The sequence below is a fragment of the Antechinus flavipes genome, chromosome 1 (assembly GCF_016432865.1).
Source record: "Antechinus flavipes isolate AdamAnt ecotype Samford, QLD, Australia chromosome 1, AdamAnt_v2, whole genome shotgun sequence".
Lineage (NCBI taxonomy): Eukaryota > Metazoa > Chordata > Mammalia > Dasyuromorphia > Dasyuridae > Antechinus > Antechinus flavipes.
In genome coordinates this window covers 165,235,835-165,260,185 of record NC_067398.1, presented here as the reverse complement: position 1 = coordinate 165,260,185, position 24,351 = coordinate 165,235,835, and the positions used below count along the sequence as shown (strand labels likewise).

General features: G+C 35.2%; 1 protein-coding gene across 1 annotated transcript in view; it reads left to right on the top strand.

The window, feature by feature from the left end:
- OCLN (occludin) overlaps window positions 1-24,351 on the top strand; it is a 49,657-nt gene that overhangs the window by 15,905 nt on the left and 9,401 nt on the right. Inside the window, exon 5 of the mRNA XM_051992596.1 lies at window positions 16,739-16,887. Coding sequence (XP_051848556.1) covers window positions 16,739-16,887 — 149 coding nt within the window. The remainder of the gene's footprint in view (window positions 1-16,738; window positions 16,888-24,351) is intronic.

The following is a 24,351-nucleotide window of genomic DNA, read 5'->3' as shown; positions in this document are numbered from 1 at the left end:
AAATTATCTACGCATATGCTTTGAAAATAAAAAGCTTTATGCGTTTTTGTTTTTCTTTCCGGATTATTTATACCTTCTGAATTCAATTCTCCCTGTGCAACAAGAAAACTGTTCGGTTCTGCACACGTATATTGTATCTAGGATATACTGTAACCTATTCAACATGTAAAGGATTGCTTGCCATCTGGGGGAGGGGGTTGAGGGAGGGAGGGGAAAAATCGGAACAGAAGTGAATGCAAGGGATAATGCTATTTTTGATTTTCTTCCCGAGTTATTTTTACCTTCTGAATCCAATTCTCCCTGTGCAACAGGAGAACTGTTCGGTTCTGCAAATATGTATTGTATCTAGGATATACTGCAACATATTTAACATATATAGGACTGCTTGCCATCTTGGGGGGGGGTGGAGGGAGGGAGGGAGGGGAAAAATCAGAACAGAAGCGAGTGCAAGGGATAATGTTGTAAAAAATTACCCTGGCATGGATTCTGTCAATACAAAGTTATTATTAAGTAAAATAAAATTTTACCCTGGCATGAGTTCTATCAATTAAAAGTTATTTAAAAAATAAATAAATAAAAAGCTTTAATAAAAAAACAAAGTGAAAGCAAACTAAATGTACAAAATGGAAGGAGTACTTAAATTGTGGCATTTTAATTTAATAAAATACTTTAATGCAGTTAAAATTAGTAAGTATAGGAATATAAAGAAATAAGAAAAGATGTATAAAAAGACCTTAATGAAATAAGAATATTCATGAATAGGTTGCATAAGAGGAAAAGGTAAATGCTATTGAATGGACAGATTACAATGTTGGAAATTTAGAAAATTATTGAAATGTTAGAGAAATTTACATGTTTAAATTTATTCATTTAAATAAAAATCATTGTAAAATAAGTTTAATTGGTCATATTACTTGTAATTACTATTAAAAAAAGATAGGAATCCCTATATTCCCAAGAGAAACAGTGTATAATTTAATACATTGTGTACTGAATTTGAAATCAAGATAACTTAGTTCTATTTCAGATATTTACTGGCTGTGTAACGCTGAGCCAGCCATTTAATTTTTTAAAATCTGTTTTCTCATCTGTCAACTGGGGATAATAATTGTCCTAAAAGGATTGTTGTGAGCATCAGATAAAGAGTTTGTATGCAATACACACACACATGATTTTAATATCAGTTTGATGCAGTAAAAAGTTGTAAAATTCTATGAGAGTTTTGAAGGGTAGTAGTCAAAGAAAGCCTGATGGAGAAGATAGCCTTGGTTACAACAAACTGATGAATAGTCAAGGAGGGGAAAATATTCTAGACTGAAGGAACAAAAATAAGCAAAAATATGGAAATGGAAAACTATGGTTAGGGAACTTGGAAGTAGATATGTTTTATCCCATATGACATGTGAGGGGGAGATAAAGGTAAATTGGTAAATTGGAGTAAAATTATAAAGGATTTTGAACTTAAATGTTATTCATTGGGCATAGGACCCTTTAAAATGGGCACTTTTTTGGTAGTGAGGTGTGGAGAAGTGATCATTGTGATTTGGGACTTTTGACATTTAAATAGTGTCTTCAGGTTTTTAAAATATTTTACATAAATTTTCTCATTGGAGTCTCACAACCCTGAAAATTAGTTATTAATAGTGATTTACCTATTTTACAAATGATGGCACTGAGCTTCAAGAGAGGTGTAAGGGAGTTGAAGATTACACTATCTGGTGTGATGTGACCTTTGATTTTTCTTGCTTCCAGTCTAGCACTCTCTTAAATAGTTCTGGCAGGTAGTGATAATTGCCTTAGGGAAAGTTGAGGGAATGGAAAGGTATTATAGAGGCTGAGTGTACCCAAATTATGACTAAATGGCTATGGAAATGAGGGCAAGCGCAGTCAAAGGTGACTCCATTGTTCTCTGCATGTGTGATAAGATAGTATCATATAAATAAAAATAGGCAAAATTAAAGACAACTGGTTTTGAGTAGAACCAGTAAATCAGCAAACACTTATTAAGCACTTGTCTGCTAGGTACTAGATAAGGTGCTGGGGACACAAAGTTAGAACCGTTCCTGCCCTTGAGGATCTTAATGTTCTGTCAGGGAAGACTATATATATATAGTATAACTCTAAGTATAGTTAACATAAATATAAAATAAGTAACCTTAGAGGGAAAGGCATTAGCAGCTGGGAAGACTGCCTACAGAAAGTGGTGCTTTCATTGAATCTTGAAGGAAGTTAGGAATTAAGAGAGGGAGATATATTTATAAATGATCCTAGAAGTAATAGGGAGTCACTGGAGTTTTTCCAGGGAAGGAGTAACATGATCAGACTAACACATTAGGTCTGTTTGCATCTGTGGGGAGAGTGCATTGAAGAAAAGAAATATTCAAGGTAATATGATCAATTAAGAGGCAATTAGGGAGCAGCTAGATAGAACAGAGTACTGGCTCTGAAGTCAGGAGATTCTGAGTTCACAGGCAGCCTCAGACACTTGTAGCTGTATGACCCTGGGCAAGTCACTTAAGCTGGATTGCCTCCCCCCAAAAAGAAAAGAAATTATTGGTTCAGACAAGAAGTGTTGAGGACCTGATCCAGGATAATGGTTATGTTAGCAGAGAGAAGAGAATCTACATGATAGTTGTAGTACAGAAAGAACAAAATTGTAACCAAGTGGCTGAAGATGATGCAGCTGTAAAGCTGAAAGGCTGGTAGTGCCCTATTGCTTTTGTTTTTTTTAGTGTGCTGAGTCAGTTAATAGATATCTAGATGGAGTTGTCAATCAAGTGATAGGAAAAGAACTGGAGTTTGAGATGGAGAAGTTGAGCACAGAACTTTTAACAGTGCATACAAATAGGTACCATGCTTGGCACTGGGGACAAAAATATCAATGGCCCAGGACTCTGGAAAAAAGCTGGGGAAGCCTGGGGAGAGGGTCATATATATAGAAATGATCATTGAAGTCATGGGGGAGAATATGAGATATCAAAGTTGATGAGGGAGAGAAATTTTATGTGAAAACATGGGAGAAGCTCAGTATTTTACTAAAGGAGAAGACAAGACTATACCTTGAGAATGAGTAGTATTGGTGAGGTGGACGTGGGGGCCTTGAGGAGATTTGAAAAGTTTTGAAACAGGAACTATAGAGAAATAACATTCATTAACTAGAAATGAATGAAATGTAGCAGAGTGTCAATATTTGTGAAGGAAAAAGTGTTAATTTTTTACTTTTATAAGTGTAATTGCTTATATTTATGTGACTTTTGAAGATTCACCAAGTATTCTCCTTAAAACAGTTCTTGGAGGAAGAAATAATTATTCAGAATTTTCAGATGAGGATAACTGAATCTCAGATTAAATAAATTGTTAATGGCTGCGCAACTAGTATTAGAACCAGTTCTACTTAAAGTCTAAATTCAGCATTCTTTCTCTTATATTGGGGTGCTATTGAAAATTCATCTATAGTGCTAAACTATGAAGAATAAAGACAACTGTTATAGAATCTTGAAAATGAAGATAATAGAATTGTAGTATCCAAAACTGAAAGGGACCTTAGAAGTCAAATGATCCATTTCCTATTTTACAAAAAAGGGAACCTAAGGTCCAGGGAAAGTATATGACCCATGATGTTATATCACATTATTTGCTCAGTGTTTCGGGGAAATTTCTGCCCTTGGGTAGTGGTAGAAAGAGAGGAAGGTAAGAAAGATTTCTCTTTTTCCATTGCAAAAGAAGAAAAGCCTCTTAGGCCTGGTTTTGCAGGTACTAATTAAGGGAGTTTTCCCAAATCCCGCATCATTGCCAATGGCAAGAATGGCAAACTGTCATTTTTTTTGCATAAAACAACTAAATTTACATGTGTCAACTAGTTTTCAACACTGCCTCAAATCTCCTGTTAAATGCACTATTTTTCCTATCTCTTCCAAAAAAATCTCATATTGAGCAAGAGGTTTTTTGCCCTGAAACATTATCAGATAAACAAATACCAGATAAGTCTCCTGACAGAATAATTGATTTATCCATGTTATTGAGAGGGGAGAGAATACAGAACTAGAGGACTAGGTCCTTTAACTTTAACAATATGATCAAGTTACCATTGTTATTGACCAGTTTTATTTTCTCGTTTTCTTAATTATATCGTTGTAGTCTTTGTATATATTACATGACACTGTTTTATGTCACATTTATGTTATTGTTTATACATAATTAATAAATTTTAATGGGGGAGGGGGTTGACCACACATTTCACATTCATAGCCATCACTTTAGTTTAGGTTTTGATCCTTTCTATACTGAATCCTTTCCAGAAAGTTCTTAATTGATCTTGCTATCTCAGTTCTCCAATTATATACCTTTCCTCTACAGAAGATATTTCGTTTATTAGTTAATCAGTCAATCAGCAAGCATTTATTAAGTGCTTATATCCTAGTCAATGTGCTAAAAACTAGAGATATAAAGAAAAAAAAATAAAAGATAATCCCTATCTCCAAGGAATTTACATTTTAATGGGAAAAACAACATACAAAAATTCTGAACAAAGGAATATATACTCTGAAAATGAGAGTTAATCTTAGTAGGAAGACAGTAATAATAGCCTGTGTGCTTTGTAGGGAGAGGATGAGAATGTGCCCAGTGGCCTCTTGGCAGAAGTTGGATTGGATCTGAGGCTTGAAAAAAGTCAGGAGATAGAGGTGAGAAAGGACAACATTGTAGAAAGGGGGGACAGCCATTGAAAAGGCATGGAGTTGGATGGTGAATGTCCTTTGTAAGGAATGACAATAAGGCCAGTGTTGCTAGATGATAGATTATAAAAAGTGTATGTAAAATGGTATTAAAAGAGTAAGGAGACCAGAAAAGAAAGACATGGAGCTTTAAAGGCCAAAGAGTTATTTGCTATTTGATGGTGAAGTTAATTGGGAGCCATTGTTAAATGAATAGCTGGTGACACGATCAGATTGTAAATGTTTTCTACATACAGTTCCTTTTTTTTTGTTTGTTTGATCACTTTGTGATCAATGCTATGGAATGCAATCAAGGTATGGAATTTGGGAGTCAAATGGAAATGCACAGTTTAGTGACTTTGGGGTCATATAATTCCATTTGCTTCCTGGAATGGCTAGACCAGTTCAAAGCTCTACCAATAAGATATCAGTGTGCCCTTTTAGCATTTGTCGGCAAAAATCTTGCTTGTTATTTTTGCCCAATACAGTGAGTATGAGATAGAGCTTGGTTTAATTTGCATTTTTCTTATTTGTGAGTTGCAAACCACTTTTTCAGATTCTTTGACCACTTAACTAACGGGAGATGGCTCCTTTTTTATTTCTATTCACTCCCTCTGTATCTTGGATCTCAGACCTTTATCAGAAGAATTTGTTACTAAGATTTTTCTCCCTAGTTAACTATTTCCCTTCTAATCCGTTGCTCTTGATTGTACATTATCATATGCTTTTCAAAGCACTTCTCAGTGACTTTTCTAAGACCATACATTGCAGACAGAACTAGGGCTTGTTCTCTAGGACTTTTAATTGATAACTGATATCCTGTTACCTTCCATGAAACTGCTTACCCACTATTTCTTCCTTAGAAGAGAAAGGGACAAGTAGCTACAACTTTTCACAAAACAGTTTTTTTTTTTTTTGATACTTAATGACTTGTATGAAAAATTCATTGGCTAATGAAGTCATAGGCTATATGATAGTATATATAGACATGTGTGATATAGACAATACTTTCACAGATTTTTTTAGACATATACTTTGGTAGTTAGGCACTAATATCCATTAGAAGAGAACTGGATTTTTTTTTTTTTTTCATTTTGTAGTTTCTAATTTCACAAATGAGGAAGTGAAGGCTCATGGAAGTGAAAAACTTAGAAAGCACAAATATAGTTTGAGGAAAGTTGTGGAAAAATAAATTTTAAAATGATAAATTAGTCAAAATTGCTTTGAAGAACTGGAGAATGTCTGTTGAAATGAAATTACTTAACACTGCTTCTTAATGAATTTTTAAAAACCCAGTATATGGTTTCATAAAGAAAGAGCTCTAGTTTCAGAATCAGGGGAACTGAGTTTGAATCTTACTTCCATCATTTTTCCATTTTGTGTTCCTCATTCAGTCTCCCAAGTCCTCTTTGTGGGTGCAGGTGGCTCTCTTCCTCCAAAGACCATTGGATTTGGCCTGAATCATTCTGTTGAAAGGTGCCAAGTCCATCACAGTTGTTCATCACATAATCTAGTTGGGGTGTACAATGAACTTCTGGTTCTGCTCATTTCACTCAGCATCGGTTCATGTAAGTCTCTCCAAGCCTCTCTGAAATCATCCTGCTTGGTCATTTCTTACAGAACAATAATATTCCATAACATTCATATACCACAATTTATTCAGCCATTCTGCAATTGATGGGCATCCACTCAGTTTCTAGCCACTACAAACAGGGCTGCCACAAACATTTTTGCACATACAGGTCCCTTTTCCTCCTATAAGATCTCTTTGGGGTATAAGCCCAGTAGAACCGCTGCTGGATGAAAGGATATGTACATTTTGATAGCTCTTTGGGCGTAGTTACAAATTGCTCTCCAGAATGGTTGGATCAGTTCATCACTCCACCAACAATGTATTAGTGTCCCAGTTTTTCCACATCCCCTCCAACATTCATCATTATCTTTTCCTGTTATACAGATTTATTTTTAGGAAAGGTGATATGATTAATGTCACGCTGGAATTGTAAACTTATCCAGCTGTTCGGGAAGACAATTTGGAACTATGCCCAGGGGTCTATAAAACTGTGCATAATACCCTTTGACCCAGCAATATTACTACTAAGTCTGTATTCCAAAGAGATTAAAGAGAGGGGGAAATGACATATGTACAAAATGATCTATAAAAGCACTTTTGGACAATCAATTGGGGAATGAATGAATAAATTATATGTGATTGTGATGAAATACTATTATACTTTAAGAAATGACCAGCAGAAAGGTTTTAGAAAAACCTGGAAAGACTTATGTGAACTGATACAGAATGAAATGAGCAGAATCAGTTGTACATATAATATACATATTATTATATGTAGCAATATTGTACAGTAATCAGCTGTGAAAGACATAAAAATGCTATCTACCTCCAGAAAGAGCACTGATGGACTCTGAGTACAGATTAAAGTATATTTAAAATTTAATAATAATTTATTTTTCCTGTTTTTTTTTCCCCCAATATGGCAAGTAAGGAAATGTTTTGCATGACTTCCCATATATAATCGATATCATATTGTCTACCTTCTGGATGAGTAAGAGAGAAGTGGGAGAGGAAAAATTTGGAATTAAAAAATTTAAAAACAGTATGGTGATATGATGTGAAAAGTACTGGGTTAGATATTAAATGCAGATTTTAATTTCTAACATATGCTAACCATAGGTAATCACTTCGGATTACTGGAATAATCCATTTTATTTGTTCTGCCTATCCTCTGATCTATGGTTGACCAAATGAGATGATAAAATATGTGAAAGGACTCAATTAAATTTTATTGCACTATACTTAAACATTAGATATACTCAGCAATACTGTGTGTGTGTGTGTGTGTGTGTGTGTGTGTGTGTGTCTGTGTGTGTCTGTGTGTCTGTGTATGTGTATAGGAGGCTGGGAAATATGTAAATTCCAGTGGTAACAACTTTTTGGTTTTCTGTGATTTTCTCAATCCATCCACATAGTTATAATGGGATTCCAGAATACCAGCAATGTAGGGGGAGCTTAAAGATGAATTAATCTAACTCTGGTTTTGACACAAAAAAAAAAAAATTTAGAAAGGAAAACTCCTTTGCTCATGGTCACAGATAGTTATCTAGCCTCTTAGTTCCAACTCCAGAGCTCTTTGTTAAGTCTCATATTTTCTCCTTTCCACTCCCTTCTTTCTGGTTACTCTTCATAGTTTATTTGCACACACACACAGAGAAAAATAGCTAGAGAAATGAAAAAGCATTTGGAAGGAAAGAGGCATGGCTAATTTGTATTTCCTTGGCCTATGGATTGCAAGAGTACATGAAAAAAAAGTAGTAAAACGTGCTCCTCTTGTTTTTTGTTGTTGTTGTTTTTTTTTTTTTTTGAGTAGGTGGCAAGTGGCCAAGTTAATTGCTTCTCCAACAAAGTAAATTCATTCCAGAAAGTTCAAAATCTTTGTTATTAGTATGAAACAACATTTACCTGGTTGCTGCCCCCAGGGCTTAAAGGTCCTGGTCATGAAACTACAGGAACTCTGACCTTTCTGTACAAAAAAGGGAGATTGGTAGAAAGCAAAGATTGTGTGTAAGCTTGATGTGATGAGAACATTAAAATCTTTAATTTATGATTGTTTTATAAGTAGTCATGTTCAGTTTTGCAACCATTTATTTAATGTTTTACCTATATTATCTCATTGGAGATAATTGTTTTATACCTTTGAAACCAGGTGCTATTCACATATTAGCATTGAGTTTGAAAGGGAAGGGAGGAAGGAAAGCAAAATTAAAATAAAGGCACTTTTAACAATCTGTCCATATTTCTTTCAAGTCTCTTCATCTCTTCCTCCTCCACTTTTCCACATGTTTCTCTTCCTTCCCCCCTCCTTTTTCTAGAGAGTAGTATAAATTGTAATAAAAGTTAATGTCTTTTCTCAACCCCTCCCCCCATTATCTCTTCTTGAAACGTATGCAGGAACTTAAGGTATAGTAAATTCTTGTCCAAACTCCAAAGTGGAGGAGGGTGGAGTGGGCAGGGCCAGCAGGGGAGGGGTGGAGTAGGTTGTTGGGTGGAATGGGGAATGGAGGATATCTGCAGGAGACATCAGCTGGAAGAAGGACTGGCTTTTTGTTTTGTAACCAGTACAACCATTCCCCAGTGAGTGTTCTTTTTAAAAGGTCTCCTGGGGCATGGCCTGCTAGTGCATTAGCATATCAAATCTTTTAAAGTAAAAAAAAAAAAGATAGCTGACATCCATGTATAGATCACAAATAGAAGAGAGAAGAATTTGTTTTATTTAGTTTGTTTTGTCAGCCACAGTTAAAGTAAGACCTTATTGGCTGCAAAAAATTAGGTTTTGAGAAAAGGAGAGAACGTGCCATTGTCAGATTAAAGAATTTTACATAAAACGAATCATATTTTAAGTGTCCACCACTCTAAATAGGAATCAAAATAGGGACATTTAAGGGTTGTTGTTCAGTCATTTCAATTGTGTCCACTTCAAGGTGACCCTAATTTAGGGTTTTCTTTGCAAATATACTGGAGTAATAATTAGGGGTTACTTTGCCCAACTTTATGCCAATAAACTTGACAACTGAAATGAAATAGAAGAATACCTCCAAAAATATAGCTTGCCCCAACTAACAGAGGAAGAAGTAAATATCCTAAACAGTCGCATCCCAGAAAAAGAAATAGAACAAACTAGCAAATATACTGGAGTGGTTTGCTATTTCCTTCTCTAGTTTATTTTTCAGATGAGGAAACTGAGATAAACATTTAAATAACTTGCTCAGGGTCACACAGTTAGAAAGTCTAAAACTAGATTTGCACTTCGTCTTCCTGATTCAATTCCCACGATACCCCTAAGTTGCCAAGCATAAGAATCTTTGGTTCAAATTCTACTCCAGACTTGCTGTATAACCATGATTCAATCATTTCATTGACTTGTTTACTTAATTACTTAGCTCCAGTTTATTTAGTTGTAAAATCAAGATAATGGCACTGGTTTTGACCCTTTCCCTAGGATTTTATAAACCTAAAGAGTCTGTAGAAATGTGGTCATAGTTGCAACTATAAACAGGGAGGGGCATTAATTGGAATATCTTCCATTGGAAATTCCATTGATTGGAACCATTGTAATGTGTGGTATAGACTAAAACTTTTAAACATTTTAAACTTTGGGTCACACTCAGTATGGGATTGTGGGAAGACCCTGTACCTATGTCTTGATCTGTTTTCATGATTTCAGCACGACTGCTGCTAATTAATACAGTCTCTGGGGGAGAAAAAGCCTTCCTGTTTAATTGTTATCATCATTACTATTTTGCAAATTAGCTTGTATTCTAAACTATCATAGCCCTTGGCTGCCATATCCCTCTGCTTGCCAGAGAGATCAGGTGTGTTTAGCTCAGTTATTTTCTAAGATCTTCCTATCTATTCATTGTGGTTTCTATTTTGCATAGTTAAATTCCTTAAGATGTTGTTAGACTCATTGTCTGCTTTTTGCTTTAGAGTAAACTGTTTAAATAGATTCAGTTGGAGTTTGTTGTTTGTTCAGTCCTTTTTCAATTGTGTTCAACTCTTACTGAATCCATGTGGGGGTTTTTTGGCCAAGAAAGTAGAGTGGTTTGCTGTTTCCTTCTTCAATTCATTTTATAGGTGAGGAAACTTAGGTAAACATTTAAGTGACTTGCCCAGAATCCCACAGCTAGTAAGAGTCTGAGGCCAGATTTGAACTCAAGAAGATGATAGTCTTCCTGACTACGGGGCAGTTACTTCTAGCTCCCTGGGTTGGAGGAGAGAAAAATCAATGCAATTGTTCTGATTTTTGTCCAAATTTGGCATTTTTCTTTAGCAGCTTTTTATTAACAAATATATCCATGGGTAATTTTTCAACACTGACCCTTGCAAAACCTGTTCCAAATTTCCTCCTCCTTTCCGCCACCCTCTCCCCTAGATTAACAATACATGTTAAAACATATATTAAATCCAATATATGTATACATATCCGTACATTATCTTGCCATGCAAGAAAAATCATATCTAGAAACAAACAAACAAACAAAAAACCTGAGAAGAAAAATAAAAATGTAAGCAAACAACAATAGAAAGAGTGAAAATGCTATGTTGTGGTCCACACTCAATTCCCACAGTCCTCTCTCTGGGTTAGATGACTCTCTTCATTACTAAACAATTGGAGCTGATCTGAATCAATTCATTTTTGAAGAGCCACATCTTTCAGAATTGATCATCGTATAGTCTTGTTGTTGCAGGGTATAATGATCTGGTTTTGCTCATTTCACTTAGCATCAGTTCATGTAAATCTCTCCAGGCCTTTTTGAGATCATCCTGATGCTCATTTCTTACAGAACAATAATATTCCACAACATTCATATATCATCATTTATTCAGCCATTCTCCGATTGAGTGCATCCACTCAGTTTCCAGTCCCTTTCCCTTCTTGAAGATCTCTTTGGGATATAAGCCCAGTAATAATACAGCTTGGTCAAAGGGTATTTGTTTTTAACTGTGACCATTAAATCTGCCAGCACTTCTTCCCATAGTTTCAAGAACTTTTTCTTGGTTCCAACTTGACTTTGATTAGTTAGCAGTAATTTTGAAATATAGTGGCTAGAGAGCCAGTCTCAGATTTAGACCAACCTGAGTCTGGTTTTTCTTTTAATATATGCTGTCTGTGACTCTGGAGAAATCAGTTAATCTATCAATAGCCCCTAGCAGTTTTCTGAGACTATTTCAAGAGGAAACGTATATCTTCATGGGTGGCAAAATTCCTTATATCACTGGAATTGTATATATCCACTCAAAAACAAATTTCTCTACGGGACAGCATGTAGTTAATTTTGTTACTCCTATTGGCTCATAAAAACTGGCATCTGAACAGGTATTAGCAGACCTTGGAAGACAGCTAATTTTTCAAAACAAGTAATATCAGTAATAGCTGATATTTGTATATTTTTTCTTAAGGTTTAAAAACCACTTTGTTATTTGACCAGAGATGATGTTATGAAAAGAAAAATCAGAAGGCAATATTGAATGAATTTGGACTGTAGGCCTTTAGTGGTTGAGCATCTGTGGGTGTAAAGTATCAGAAAAACTGGAAAAACTAGCCCAACGACTTAGTGGTTGGAAACCTTGTGCTAAAAGGACATAGGCAGTTGGGGCATTCAGGTTATAAAATTAGAGATGATACTTTAAGATTAAAATGCTCCACCCTCCAGCATCCCATAAACTCGGCTATTTCAATTGCCAAGCTGCAAAGCTCATCCTAATTTTCCTTTTGGCCTTCCCAGGAGACTAAACAAAGGCATGTAATGTTTGAAACAAATCTGAGTAGTAATTTTGTATGGAGAAAATTTTTCATCCAAAAGGTAGACATGTAGGCAATAATATTTTACTAGATGTCTCCACTTCAGTGAGTGTTTTCATAGTTTGGATATGGTATAGATTCAATCTGTACATACTGTTGTAGTGGAATAGAGTATTTATTGAGTTTGAAAGACTGAACCTGTATTCAGATACTAACTTCTACATGTTTAATGTGGGGCATTGGAAAATGGAAAAATTACCTTTGCTTTCTAGGTCTCATCTGTAAAATGAAAAACTTGCAATAGATGAGGTCTGGCGTATCATCCAACTCAAATTTATTAATCTATGATTCTATGACCCAAAGCTAAATAGGTAAAAAATTACTTTTGAAATAGGGCCAAAAGCTATGTGTTGGTGTGTGATTGTTCACTCTTATCACTTGTGGCTGACTTGAAGTGACCCAATTTAGGGTTTTCTTCCCAAAGATACTGGAATGGTTTGCTATTTCCTTCTTCAGCTGAGGAAACGGAAGGAAACAGGGTGAAATGACTTGCCTAAGGTCACAAAGCTAATATTAACTACCCAGGGCTGGATTTGTACTCCAGAGTTCCTGACTCCAGATCTAGTGCTCTATCCACTATATCTAGCTTATTATAGCAGTTCAAAAAAGGTAATGGCCTGTATTGGGTGGGTAAAAATCAGAATAAAAAGAAGGGAATTGGGAGCACATAACTGATTGGATATGAGAAATTTAAAAAAATAAATAAAGACAACCCTTAGGTTCTGAAGAAGAGAAACTGACAAATAATAGTACTATAGCATGAAAAAGTTAAAAGGAGGAGCAGGTTTAGAGAAATAACAAGTTCTGTTTAGACATATTGCATTTTAGGCACCTGTAAGCTATTCAAGGGGAGGAACATGGGGGTCTAAAGCTCAGACATCTCGCTAGGGATGGAGTTAGTTTGGGGAGGGTTCTGCATAGAGGTGATGACTGAGTTATGGCAGTGAATGAAAATGTCCTGGGACAGAAAGACTAAGGCAGAAACCCGGGATAACTAGCTGCCTCTAAGGGAGAAAATTAGGAAACAAAGAAGTGTGTTTAGGAAAAGCTGAGTAAACTAAGGCAATACATACATGCATGTATACACATGCACTCATGTAAAATAATGTGTATATAAGATAATTTCCATACCCAAGGGAGGATGGACTATAAAGAAAAAAGGATTCAGCCTTAGGTTTAAGAACAGAAATGTAATACAAAGACTGTATTGTTGGAATATTAGTTAATTCAGGGTAATATCTTGGAATGTCTGTTGCTGTCACTTTTTCCAGTCTTGTCTGAGTCTTCTTTCAATATTATAATTATTTATAATTCTCTCTGTTCTCTTTGTTTTCCTAACTTAAACTAAAGATCAAGAGATATATGACTCTTTAAGTCCCTTCATTCACCCTCCTGAACTAATCTAAATAATTTCTTAGAAACATACCCAAAAATGTGGCTTTTTATAAGTCACTTGTCCCTTTTGGGCTTCCATTTCCTTCTTAGTGAAAATGAAGGATTTGAGGAAAACAGGATAGGTAAATAACTAAAACTATACATAGCAGAATGAGCCACAGCCACAATAACAAAAAACAACCAGTAACTGAATGTTGAATAATTAAAATGACCAAGAAGCTTAACTTTGGAGAAGAGATGAGGAAAAATTATTTCCTCCTTTTGGGAGTTTGTTGGGGGAGGGGAGAATGTGGATTATTATGTAGAATGACAGGGATTTTTAAGTGATAATTTTATTAGACTTTTATTTTCTCTCTTTTTTTTTTTTCTTTATAAGAGATGGCTCTCAGGGATATATCAAGAAATTGTTGGTATTGTTGGTGTAAAAAAGACAAAATTTACTTTTTCAGAAAATGAAAGAGTTGAAGGAAACAGTATAGATAATGATTACAATGTACATGGTATAAAACAAAAATAAGAAACAGACAAATGCCCTCATGCTATATAAAGATGATGACCAAGCAGTTGCAAAGAATTGAGAAAATGAGGGACTGTGTGTTGGAATGTCATACTCTCAGATGTGTTTCCTAGATTGTATGGTTTTGTTAAATAGTACAAGTCTTTTTCCTCCCTTTTAAAAAATTCTTTGTCTCAAGGGATGGCTTTTTAGATAAGGTAGAGATATAATCAGAAATGAATACAATAGAAAAACAAAATGTATTAATTTCTCCAACAAAGGGGCAAGACAAGAATGTTTTAGGTTCCTTTGAACATGTTTAAAAAAAATAAATCTGTCCTTCCCTGAAACTATGCTGAGGACTGCAAAGGAACAAATTGATCTTTCTTAAGAAAACATAATTTCTATTCTTTTCCTTCAGTGCTCTGCCTATGATTTCCTTAGAAAGGGGGAGTTCTTAATGTGGAAACTGCCTGTGTGTAGAGATTATCTATAACTTTGTCATGGAGAATTGCCTGGGACTGAAAGATAAATGAACTTTTCCAAGATCATATAGTTAGTGTACTCCTTTCCACTATAGCAACTACCTATCTATACTGATAATAAAAATGGAAAATTTTACCACAGCCAGATCTCATTTCTCTGTTTTCCCTTCCTATTTAATTTCCCTACCTCCTTCTCACTTCCTTATAGGAACGATGCAGTTATGAGTGATTTATCAAGAGGTCAAAAATTACTCTCCTCAAAGCCTAAATGGCTTGGGAGTGCTATCTTTTATCACATATCTAGGACAGCTAGATGGCACAATGACTAGAGTGTTGGGCTTGGAATCAAGAAGACTCATCTTCCTAAATTCAAGTCTGGCTTGAAACACTAACTGTGTGATCCTGGGCAAGTTACTCAACCCTTTTACCTCAGTTTCCTCATCTGTAAAATGAGCAGAGAAGGAAATGGCAAACCACTCCAGTATCTCTGCCAAGAAAACTCTGATATGCAAAGAGTCAAAGTACTCTGAGCAGTGTTAAGGACATTTTGTTCTCTGTGGAACTAGGCATTTGAGCCATTGATTTCTAAAATTATAGACCTACCAAAAATTCATCTGTGATAAAGTTGTAAAGCTATAGCTTTGGGTAAAATAAAAACATTTGGAGAAATATGGGCTTTTGTTTTATAACAAGTGGGATACTTTCCTGACCCCTGATTAGGCCTCCAGAGAAAGAGCAGATTTCTGGCTTTGGTCATTATCCTGAGGAAGGAACATGTGATCTCGGGTATACTGAGACATTCACTGGGAGCCAAGAATGGTTCCCATTCCTCCTCCCGTGCTGCAGGGTCTAAGAACACTCCCTGGCAACCCTTACCCACTGGTTTCCCAAATACTGCCAAAAATCCACCTTCACAGGAGAAATATTTCATTACTTTTTGACTCATAAAAACAGTAAACCATCAAGGGTTTCCCCCTCCACTCCAGTACCATAAGCTGTACTAATATGTACTTTGATATATCTGTACATGATCTGTACAGTGTAGTGAGAATGCCACTTTTTCACATTGTGGAATAGAAAATTCAGTTTGGGCCACAGGTACTTCCTTGTGTGCTTTGAGTATTAAACCCAAGAGCTTACTTAGACTTATAATAATGAAGGAAATACTGGGTCTTCAGAAACTCATGAAAATTCCTTTACCCATATGTTAACAGTCCTTATTGGGGATCTAGCTCTCCAACCTTTTTACATGTAAATATTCTTCTGTCTCCCTGTCTAAGCCTATTTCCATAATAATGAAGCCTTCTCTCTGGAAGACTTCTCTATAGGGAGAATTTATTCCCTGATTATGAAGAGGAAAGAAAGAAAAATTTTAAACTCTATTTTTATTGGCCTACTATAGTAGAAACAAAGTTATTTAGACTTTGTCTAAAGAAACTGAACTTTTAATTTTTCCTCCTGATTCCCATTTTGTTAAATCCTTTAAAAAATGCTTTTGGATTTAATTTCATGTGTGTACTTAAACTGAATTGTAAACTTGATCATCTAATACTTTAAAGGGAGCAGCTAGATAGGGCAATAAATAGATAGAGCTCTTGACCTGGAGTGAGGAAGCCCAGGTTCAAATGGGACCTCAAAGACAAAGACCATAAAGTCAGTTTCTTCATTTATAAAGTGAGAGTAATAATAGCACCTACTTTCCAAGGTGGTTGTGAAGATCAAATGAGATAATAATTATAAAGCACTTGATGTAGTATCTATAGAAAGTGTATGATTATTATTATTTCCTTCACAGCAGTTTAGAGTTCACTAATATAAACACCAGTTTTAGAAGTTGAATGACTTATCCAGAATGGAAACAGCTAGTGTGGAGGTAAGAACCACACAGAATCATGCATTGGAAGGGGTTCCAAGAAGATCTTGTTGATCTCTTTCCTATAGATAAGGAAGCTGAGACTTTAAAGTCAAGAAACTTACCCAAACTCACAAGGTCAAACCAGTATTAGAACTCGGCTTCCCTGATTCTGACCCCTATTTTCCAGCCATCCCTTCTTGTAGGACTCTGACAACTAAAGGCAGAGTGACTCTTGGTTCACAGTGGCTTAGTATACCAATATGGGCCAGAACAGTCGGTGATATGATGGGCTTTTTTCTATTTTTCTTGATTGTCCAAAATATTAAGAAGAAAACCTTACATTACAGAATTTTCTGCTCTGTGGTCTCAGATGACTTTCTTAAAGCTGTTGCTTCTTGATGGGGTTGTCTCCTTAGGTGAAGAATGTATCTGCAGATGCACAAGAAGTACCCCCAGCTCCCTCTGATTATGTGGATAGAGTTGACAGTTCCATGGCATATTCCTCTTATGGCAGAATGAATGACAAACGGCCGTATCCAGACTCTTCATACAAATCAACACCACCGTAAGTAACCAGCATTCTCCCCACACAACTTTGATTCAGTAACTGTTATGCCATTGTGCCCCACACTATTGTAATGTTTTGATTTAAAATTAATTCTAAGGTATATAGTTGCTGCAAAGACACCAGAAGACACCCATGTTGGCTTTCACGAATTTCAATGTATTTTTTAATTAAAACCTTTTATTTTCATGCACTTAATAATTTTTCATCATTGATTCTTGCAAACCCTTGTGTTCTAATTTCTCCCTTCTTCCCCCACCCGCTCCCCTAGGTGGCAAACAATCTATTATATGTTAAACATTGTAAAACTATGCATACATATTTATACAATTTTCTTGCTGCACAAGAAAAATCAGATCAAATGGGGGGAAAATGAGAAAGAAAATAAAATGCAAGCAAACAACAACAAAAAGAATGAAAATACTATGTTGTGATCCAAACTCAGTTCCCATAGTCCTCTCTCTGGGTGTAGATGGCTCTCTTCATCACAAGATCAATGTATTTTTTATTGAGTGGCACTATAGAACAGAAAAAAAGAGCACTTGGAGACATAAGACTTAGATTCCAGTCCCCTGGACCAGTAACCTCAGAGAGCTTATAGGTTCTCATAGTGTAAGAACTAGAAGAGACTTTAGAAATCTCCTGATTTCATGGGGAGGAAGTAGCAGAGAGAGCATTTGAACCTGGGTGCTTTCCTATCAAATTGCTTGCTCTCTTAGCTATACCATGTTAGATCCCTTTTAACCTCCTTAAGCCTCAGTTCTTTCTTTGTTAAAACAAGTGAGATTATGCTTATATTGTTACCCACCTCACAAAGTTTTTGTGATGATTACATCAGATAGTTTCTCTGAAGTGCTTTTTAACCATAAAGCACTAGATGACATCATGTTGCATTATAAATTCTTGTTGTTGGTAGTATTTCTCACTGTTAGGTAACTTGAAAGTGATAAGCTTGTTGCTTTATATCTTTTACAACATTTTGAGAAGGAAGGTACCTTAAAGATTTACCTAATCTTAAAACTTTCGTTTTTAAGATGAAGAAAATGAGATTGAGAAATTTGCTTGCTGACTATTCTTAAAATTTTTTTAAACATAAAATTGACTTAAAAATCATTATTTGTAACAAGTTACATTTGTTACATATGGAGAAATAGGTTCCTTTCTATTCTTCCATCCCTTTGGAGTTTCACAGATTTAATAGAATTAAGAGAGAAAGAGATCTCTTAATTTTGTGGATAAGGAAACCCTTTTTTGTTGGGTGTGATTGATGCTGAATTTTCCAGAATAGAGTTCACTGATCTGACAGTCAGGAAAACTGGGCTTTAGTTCTATCTTTGTCTGAAATCTTATGTATGAACCTTGAACCACTCACTTGATAGCTTGAAAATACAGGTCTGGATTAGACATTCCAGATACAAATCCAATGATTCTATATTATTCTTCCCATTTGGTCCAGGAACTTTATTTTACTTTGCTCTTTGTTATCTATTTCTTGTGTAGCACTATAGTAAATGGTGCAAAAAGATAGTTGGGGAACTTTCTACCATGTCCGTAGGGATGACAAGATGACTTATTGCATTGATTCTTTAGTATGACTGTCTTTACTCATCTACTGGTCAGCATTTCTTCCTTTTACTTTGGAAAAATCATATTTGACACCTTTAAGTTTGAATTTTCTGGCAGAATTATCCATGAATAGATTTAGAATTGGATAGAGCCCTAAAGTTTGCCTATTCTGGCACCATCATTTTGCAAATAAAAAAACTGAGATTTGAAAAAGTAAAATTGATTTTTTTTCAGTGTCACAAGTAAATAGTACAAGTGGAATTTGACTCTGGAGCTGGTTCCAGATACAGGACTCTTTCCTAGACACAGTTCTGCCTGTCTTACTTTTAACAGAGAGAGGGATCATGTAAAAAGCCATTCTCAGAACATAGAAGGAGCTGAAACCGTTAATCCTACACTGGCAAGCTGATTTTAATTATGGGATCCAATTGGAAACAATGAACTTTATTATAATGAAAGGAATGGAATTTGGAAACCAAATAGACCTACAGTTGACCTTGCTTAATAATTTTCTATTTGGCTGCTCACTTAGCTACCTCTATATTGATTAAAACTAGGTACATTTTGAGAAAAGGTTTTCTTTTCAAACCCCCTTTTTGCCTCACTACCTAATACCAAAGCATAGGGGTAATTGAGACAGAACAGTTCATAATGTGCTGGAGATATATAGTCTTGTTTTTGTTTTTGTTTTTCAAGTTTTAATAGCATTTTCCCAAATACATGCAAGTATAGTTTTCAACATTCACCTTTGCAAAACCTTGTGTTTCAAATTTTTCTTTCTCTCCTTCCCCTGATCCCTTCCTCAAAGACAACAAGCAGTCTGATATAGGTTAAATGTGCAATTTTTCTAAAAATATTTCCATATTCATTGTGCTATGCAAAAAAAAAAAAATCAGATCAAAAGGAAAAAAAGAAGTAAGCAAGCAACAATAAAGGTGAAAATACTATGCTTTGGGATCCATATTCAATTTCCATAGTCCTCTCTCTGGCTGTAGAGAGTACTTTCTCTACTTACAATCTATTTTATTTTTTGGCACTTTCCATCACAATTCTATTGGAATTGCCTTGGATCACCTCCTTGCTGAAAAGAGTCGTTATGGTCTTGTTTTTAAAAATTACAAGCTACTATTTGCATGACTTTCAAGCTTGTAAAACTAGTTTATTTTGCATCATGTAACCATTATTGCTTCTTAGCTGTTCTGTTAAGCTACTTGGGCATTTAAGACATCATTACTTTCCCCAGATTTTAAGAGGAATAGGCATTTATTAAGTTGCTTATTGTTTTCTAGGCACTGTGCCAAGTATCGGCAATTCAAAGATTAAAAAAAAAAAAAAAAAAAAGCTATGTTCCTTAAGAGAGTCTATCAAGCAAAGCAATATGGAACAAATAATTATTTTCAGCCTAATTTCACACATGTATACATACACATTAGCATGTTATTAATAACACACATGTATATTATATATGTTGCGTGTGTGTACATACATAAACATTTATTAAACCCTTCTCTACTAGGCACTATACTAAATGGTAAGGATACAAGGATAAAAGAAAGCTCCTGGCCTCAGGAAGCTTACATTTATGTAACATCCATACTGACAAATGATGTCTCTTTCAATCCCCAAAACAGTCCTGTAAGGTGGGTACTATTAATTTACTATTAATTACATATTTGGCTGGAGTCACATAGTTTGTGACTGAGTGAGGCTGGATTTGAATTCAGGTCTTCCTGACTCCAGCACTTTGTATGGGTCCATCTAGTTGCCTCTTGGGAAGGTTACTAGGTAGGGTTTTGCATAGGAGGTGGGTACCTAGTTTAAAGTGTTGTGCTAACCTTTCAGGGGGATACAAAGGTGAAGAATTGCCTCTTTCCCTAGTCTAGTGGCAGAGCTGAGATGTTTACCAGTTGTTTATAAGAAGTAATATGGGTGCACAAAGTGCCTTGGATTCAGAGGAAGAAGTGATTTCAGATTGGGGGCATTTTTTATAAAGCTTTTTCTTTTTTTTGTAAAGCTTTTTATTTTTCAAAACATATTCGTGTACAGTTCTTTCAACATTAGCCCTTGGAAAACCTTGTGTTCTAATTTTTCTCCCCTTTCCCCCACCCTTCCCTAGATGGAAAGTAGTCCAATAAATGTTAAACATGGTAGAAATATATGTTAAATCCAACATATGCATACATGTTTATACAATTATTTTGCTGCACAAGAAAAATCAAAAAAACTTTTTATTTTCAAAACACATGCATAGTTTTTAACATTTACCTTTGCAAAACCTTGTTCCAATTTTTTTTCACCCTTCCCCCCAATACCTGTATCTACTTCACAAGGTTTCGGTTATAATTGTTGTTGCAAAGATTTTATATATGTTGCTATTACTATGAAGGGTTTTGAATGCCAAAGGTGGAATGGCTCTCACTTTCCAGTTAATCGGCACTTATCTCTTTGTATCTATCTTTTATACATGTTAAACATGTATTCTTCTGTACATAGTTATACAATTATGCCGCACAAGAAAAATCAAAAAGGAAAAAAATGAGAAAGAAAACAAAATGCAAGCAAACAACAAGAAAATACTATGTTGTGATCCACATTCAGTCCCCATATTCCTCTCTGTGGGTGCAGATGGCTTTCTATCACAAGACCATTGGAACTGGCCTGAATTACTTTGTTCAGTTCATTTTCCAGATGAAAGAACTGAGGCAAACAAGATTAAGTGATTTGCTCAGTCACACAATCTACAGTTGTATTTCTTGTTAATGTAAGGACTAGGACTTAGGTACCCAAGGACTCAATGTGGTAAGTAAATAAAAACCCTGTTCAAGGTCTGGGAAGATTAGGAGACAGGAAGATATTTAGCTAAAGGTGATGACTCCTCCACCTTTGCTAAGTGGATCTAGGAATTTTTAAAATAGGTCTCATTCCTAGTTATTTCTCTCACCCACACCCAGGTTTGAATAAAGCAGGATAGGGAAATGTAAATGGTGCTGTAAAATTTCCATGGGTAGCAGAGTACTGATAGTCCCTAGTCTCTTTTTCCTAGACATGTGAGAGGTGAATATGAATGATTGCATTATCTTGCAACATAGGAAAGCTGATATTATAAATGAGAAATTTTATAAAATGTGGCCATCTGATTAGTCTTCCCCGAATCTAGTCCAATTTCTTTTCCAATCTGCCTTTTTTTGTTTATTTCAATCTGCCCTTCCTAATAAAATATATTGCTATTATCATGGTTCTCATTACTATTGTCATCTCTAAAAAACCTTCATTAAATTTCCCATTACTTAATAAATAGAGTTATTAAATACCTGATGCTGCCATTCAAGGTTCTCTTTAGATTAGTTTCAATCCACCTTTTCCGCTCCTCATTTCCCATCTTCGTGTATTCTCTTCTACCAAACTAGATCTGTAAAATGGAAGCACTGTTGTATCTACTTCACAAAGTTTTGGTCATAATTACTGTTACAAAGGTTTTATATGTGTTGCTATTACTGGGGAGGGCTTTGAATGCCAAAAGTGGAATTGCTCCCACTTTCCAGTTAATCAGCACCCATCTCTTTGTATCTGTCTTTTTATCAGATTCCTTCTGAAAAATGTGACTGTGTCTGACAGAAGTTCTACTAAAATATACCAAGAAAGTGAGAAAAAATGGTGATTTGTAAAATTGGAATCACTGAAAGAGAATTAACTTGAATTTTGTATTTTATTGTTAATGATGGTGGTGATTTCCTATAGTACTTCATCTAGGAAAATATCCTTGTTTTAGTTAATTAACAAATATTTGGATAGTTTGGCATTTGTTGGTCTTCAATTTAGGAACACTTGGATTTAAATCCTATTCACTTTTACTGTGTGATCTTGGGAAGGTCATTTAACCTTTTTGAGCATCAGTTTCATTATTTATAAAATGGGTATAATTCCTCCCAGGGTTGTAAGAATCAAGTCTGATAATACAAATAAAGTCAACTATTGCATTTTAATCATGAACCTCAATAGGTCTGAACCTTACACTTATTCTTGGAGTAGTATAATGGAAGAACAAAAAAGTGTGGTGGTATTAAAACTATAAGGAAGAGTCCAGATGGAAAAAGTCCAAAATGAAATTGAATGTTAAACAGCTTAAGATAATCGTACCAGAAATTTCTGATACCATGAACTTGTCCATAAAACTTGTAAGTGGAATTCTAGCAAAACTGAGTGATTTTGTTCCTTTTCTGTTGCATTTCCCCTGAAGACTGTATCCTGTTTTGAAGGCTGTCATTCTTGTCACTTAAATCTGTGTCCGTAGCAAGAGCTGGGGTGTATTATGTTACTTTAACAAAGTTTTGGACAGAGCATCTGAGAAGTTTGTTTTCTCATGACTCATGGGATGAAATCTGGCTTCTCTGCCTTCCTACAGCCAGTGATTAAAATGTGCAGGAATTCAATTGTTGAAGCAAGCTTAGTAGATTTTCAAGCTTGGTGACAAACTAGAACGGAGAAGACCTGCCAAATCATATCCATTTCCAAACCCAAACACACCCAGAAATCCATCCTTTTTAAAAGCCTGATTTAAAACTTACTTTGACTCTTAAATAAGATTTTGAAGATTTCTGAGAAGGGCTGAGGGGAAGATAAGGTTTTCTTTTGTTCCTCATAGAAGGGAAATTCATCCAAATATAAATATTTATTAAGAATACCTTATATCTGTGTTTACAGATTATCAGCTTCAGATCTTTCCATATTTGTTTTGTGTTTTTTTTTTTAAGCTTAATTGAAATTTTTTTTTTTAATGTCATCTTTACTGAATGGCATTTCTGATATCCCTAATATATATTATCCTATTAAGTAAATTTGATCATCCATATTGAATCAACAGACAGCTAGGTAGTAAAGTGGATAGATCACTGAGTCTGGATTCAGGAACATTCATTTTCCTAAGTTCAAATCTATCCTCAAACACTTAGTAGCTGTGTGATTCTGGCAAGTCATTTAACCCTCTTTCCCTCCCTGTCCTCATTTAGAATATGTGATGGAGAAGGAAATGGCAAACCACTTCAGTATCTTTGCCCAGAAAACCTTAAAAGGGGTCACAAAGTGAGATACAACTAAAAAATGATTGAATAGTCTCAACAAACTTTCTTTAAAAGCATGATAAAATATAAAATATACGTTATCTTTGACTTTTTTATGAAAGAATATATATTTCATTCATGAAGATAACTCCTGGAGAGTCTCCAGGACTTTCATGCTTTGACATGAAAAAAAATAATGATGTTTTGTTGGGCCTCTTCCTGGGGGATGAGAATTTTCTTGTGTTGGTCCTTCTTCCTTACAGAATAGCCTTTGGGAAGCTGGGGCCTCTTGAGCCCTTGATGATATGCTAGAATGAGGCACTTCTTTGGAAAAAGCTGAATAACCCTAAAAGGAAGAATACAAAACCCCTAAAATTAGAACTTTTCTAGTTATTGTACTTACTGTAATAAACAAGAGATATTGTTAAGGTAATGAGATTTTAGGAGACTGTTTAAAATGTAAATTTGCCCCTGAGTGCTTTAGCTGAATGTTTTGTTTCCTTCTGCCATTTTCTGAGCTTTCTCTGGATTGAAAACCTTTTCATGAAAAGGCACAAATTAACTTCCTCTCTCTGGGATCTTTTTAAATTTCTCTTTCCCTTCTTATGCATTCTTCTTCTTTCCATATTCTCTGTCACTTTTTCCTAATTCAGCTTCTGGCTTGCATTCATATTAAGGAGCCTCATTTTACTGTTTATCTCTTAATGGGTTTACTTTTTGAAGTAATTTTACTTCCTCATTTTGGTTAGGATGGAGAAGTCAAATACTTTAGCAAAAACAATCAATGGCTTAGGAAAAAAATACATATGTTCCCTTTTCATTCTTTCCAATACATGACCAA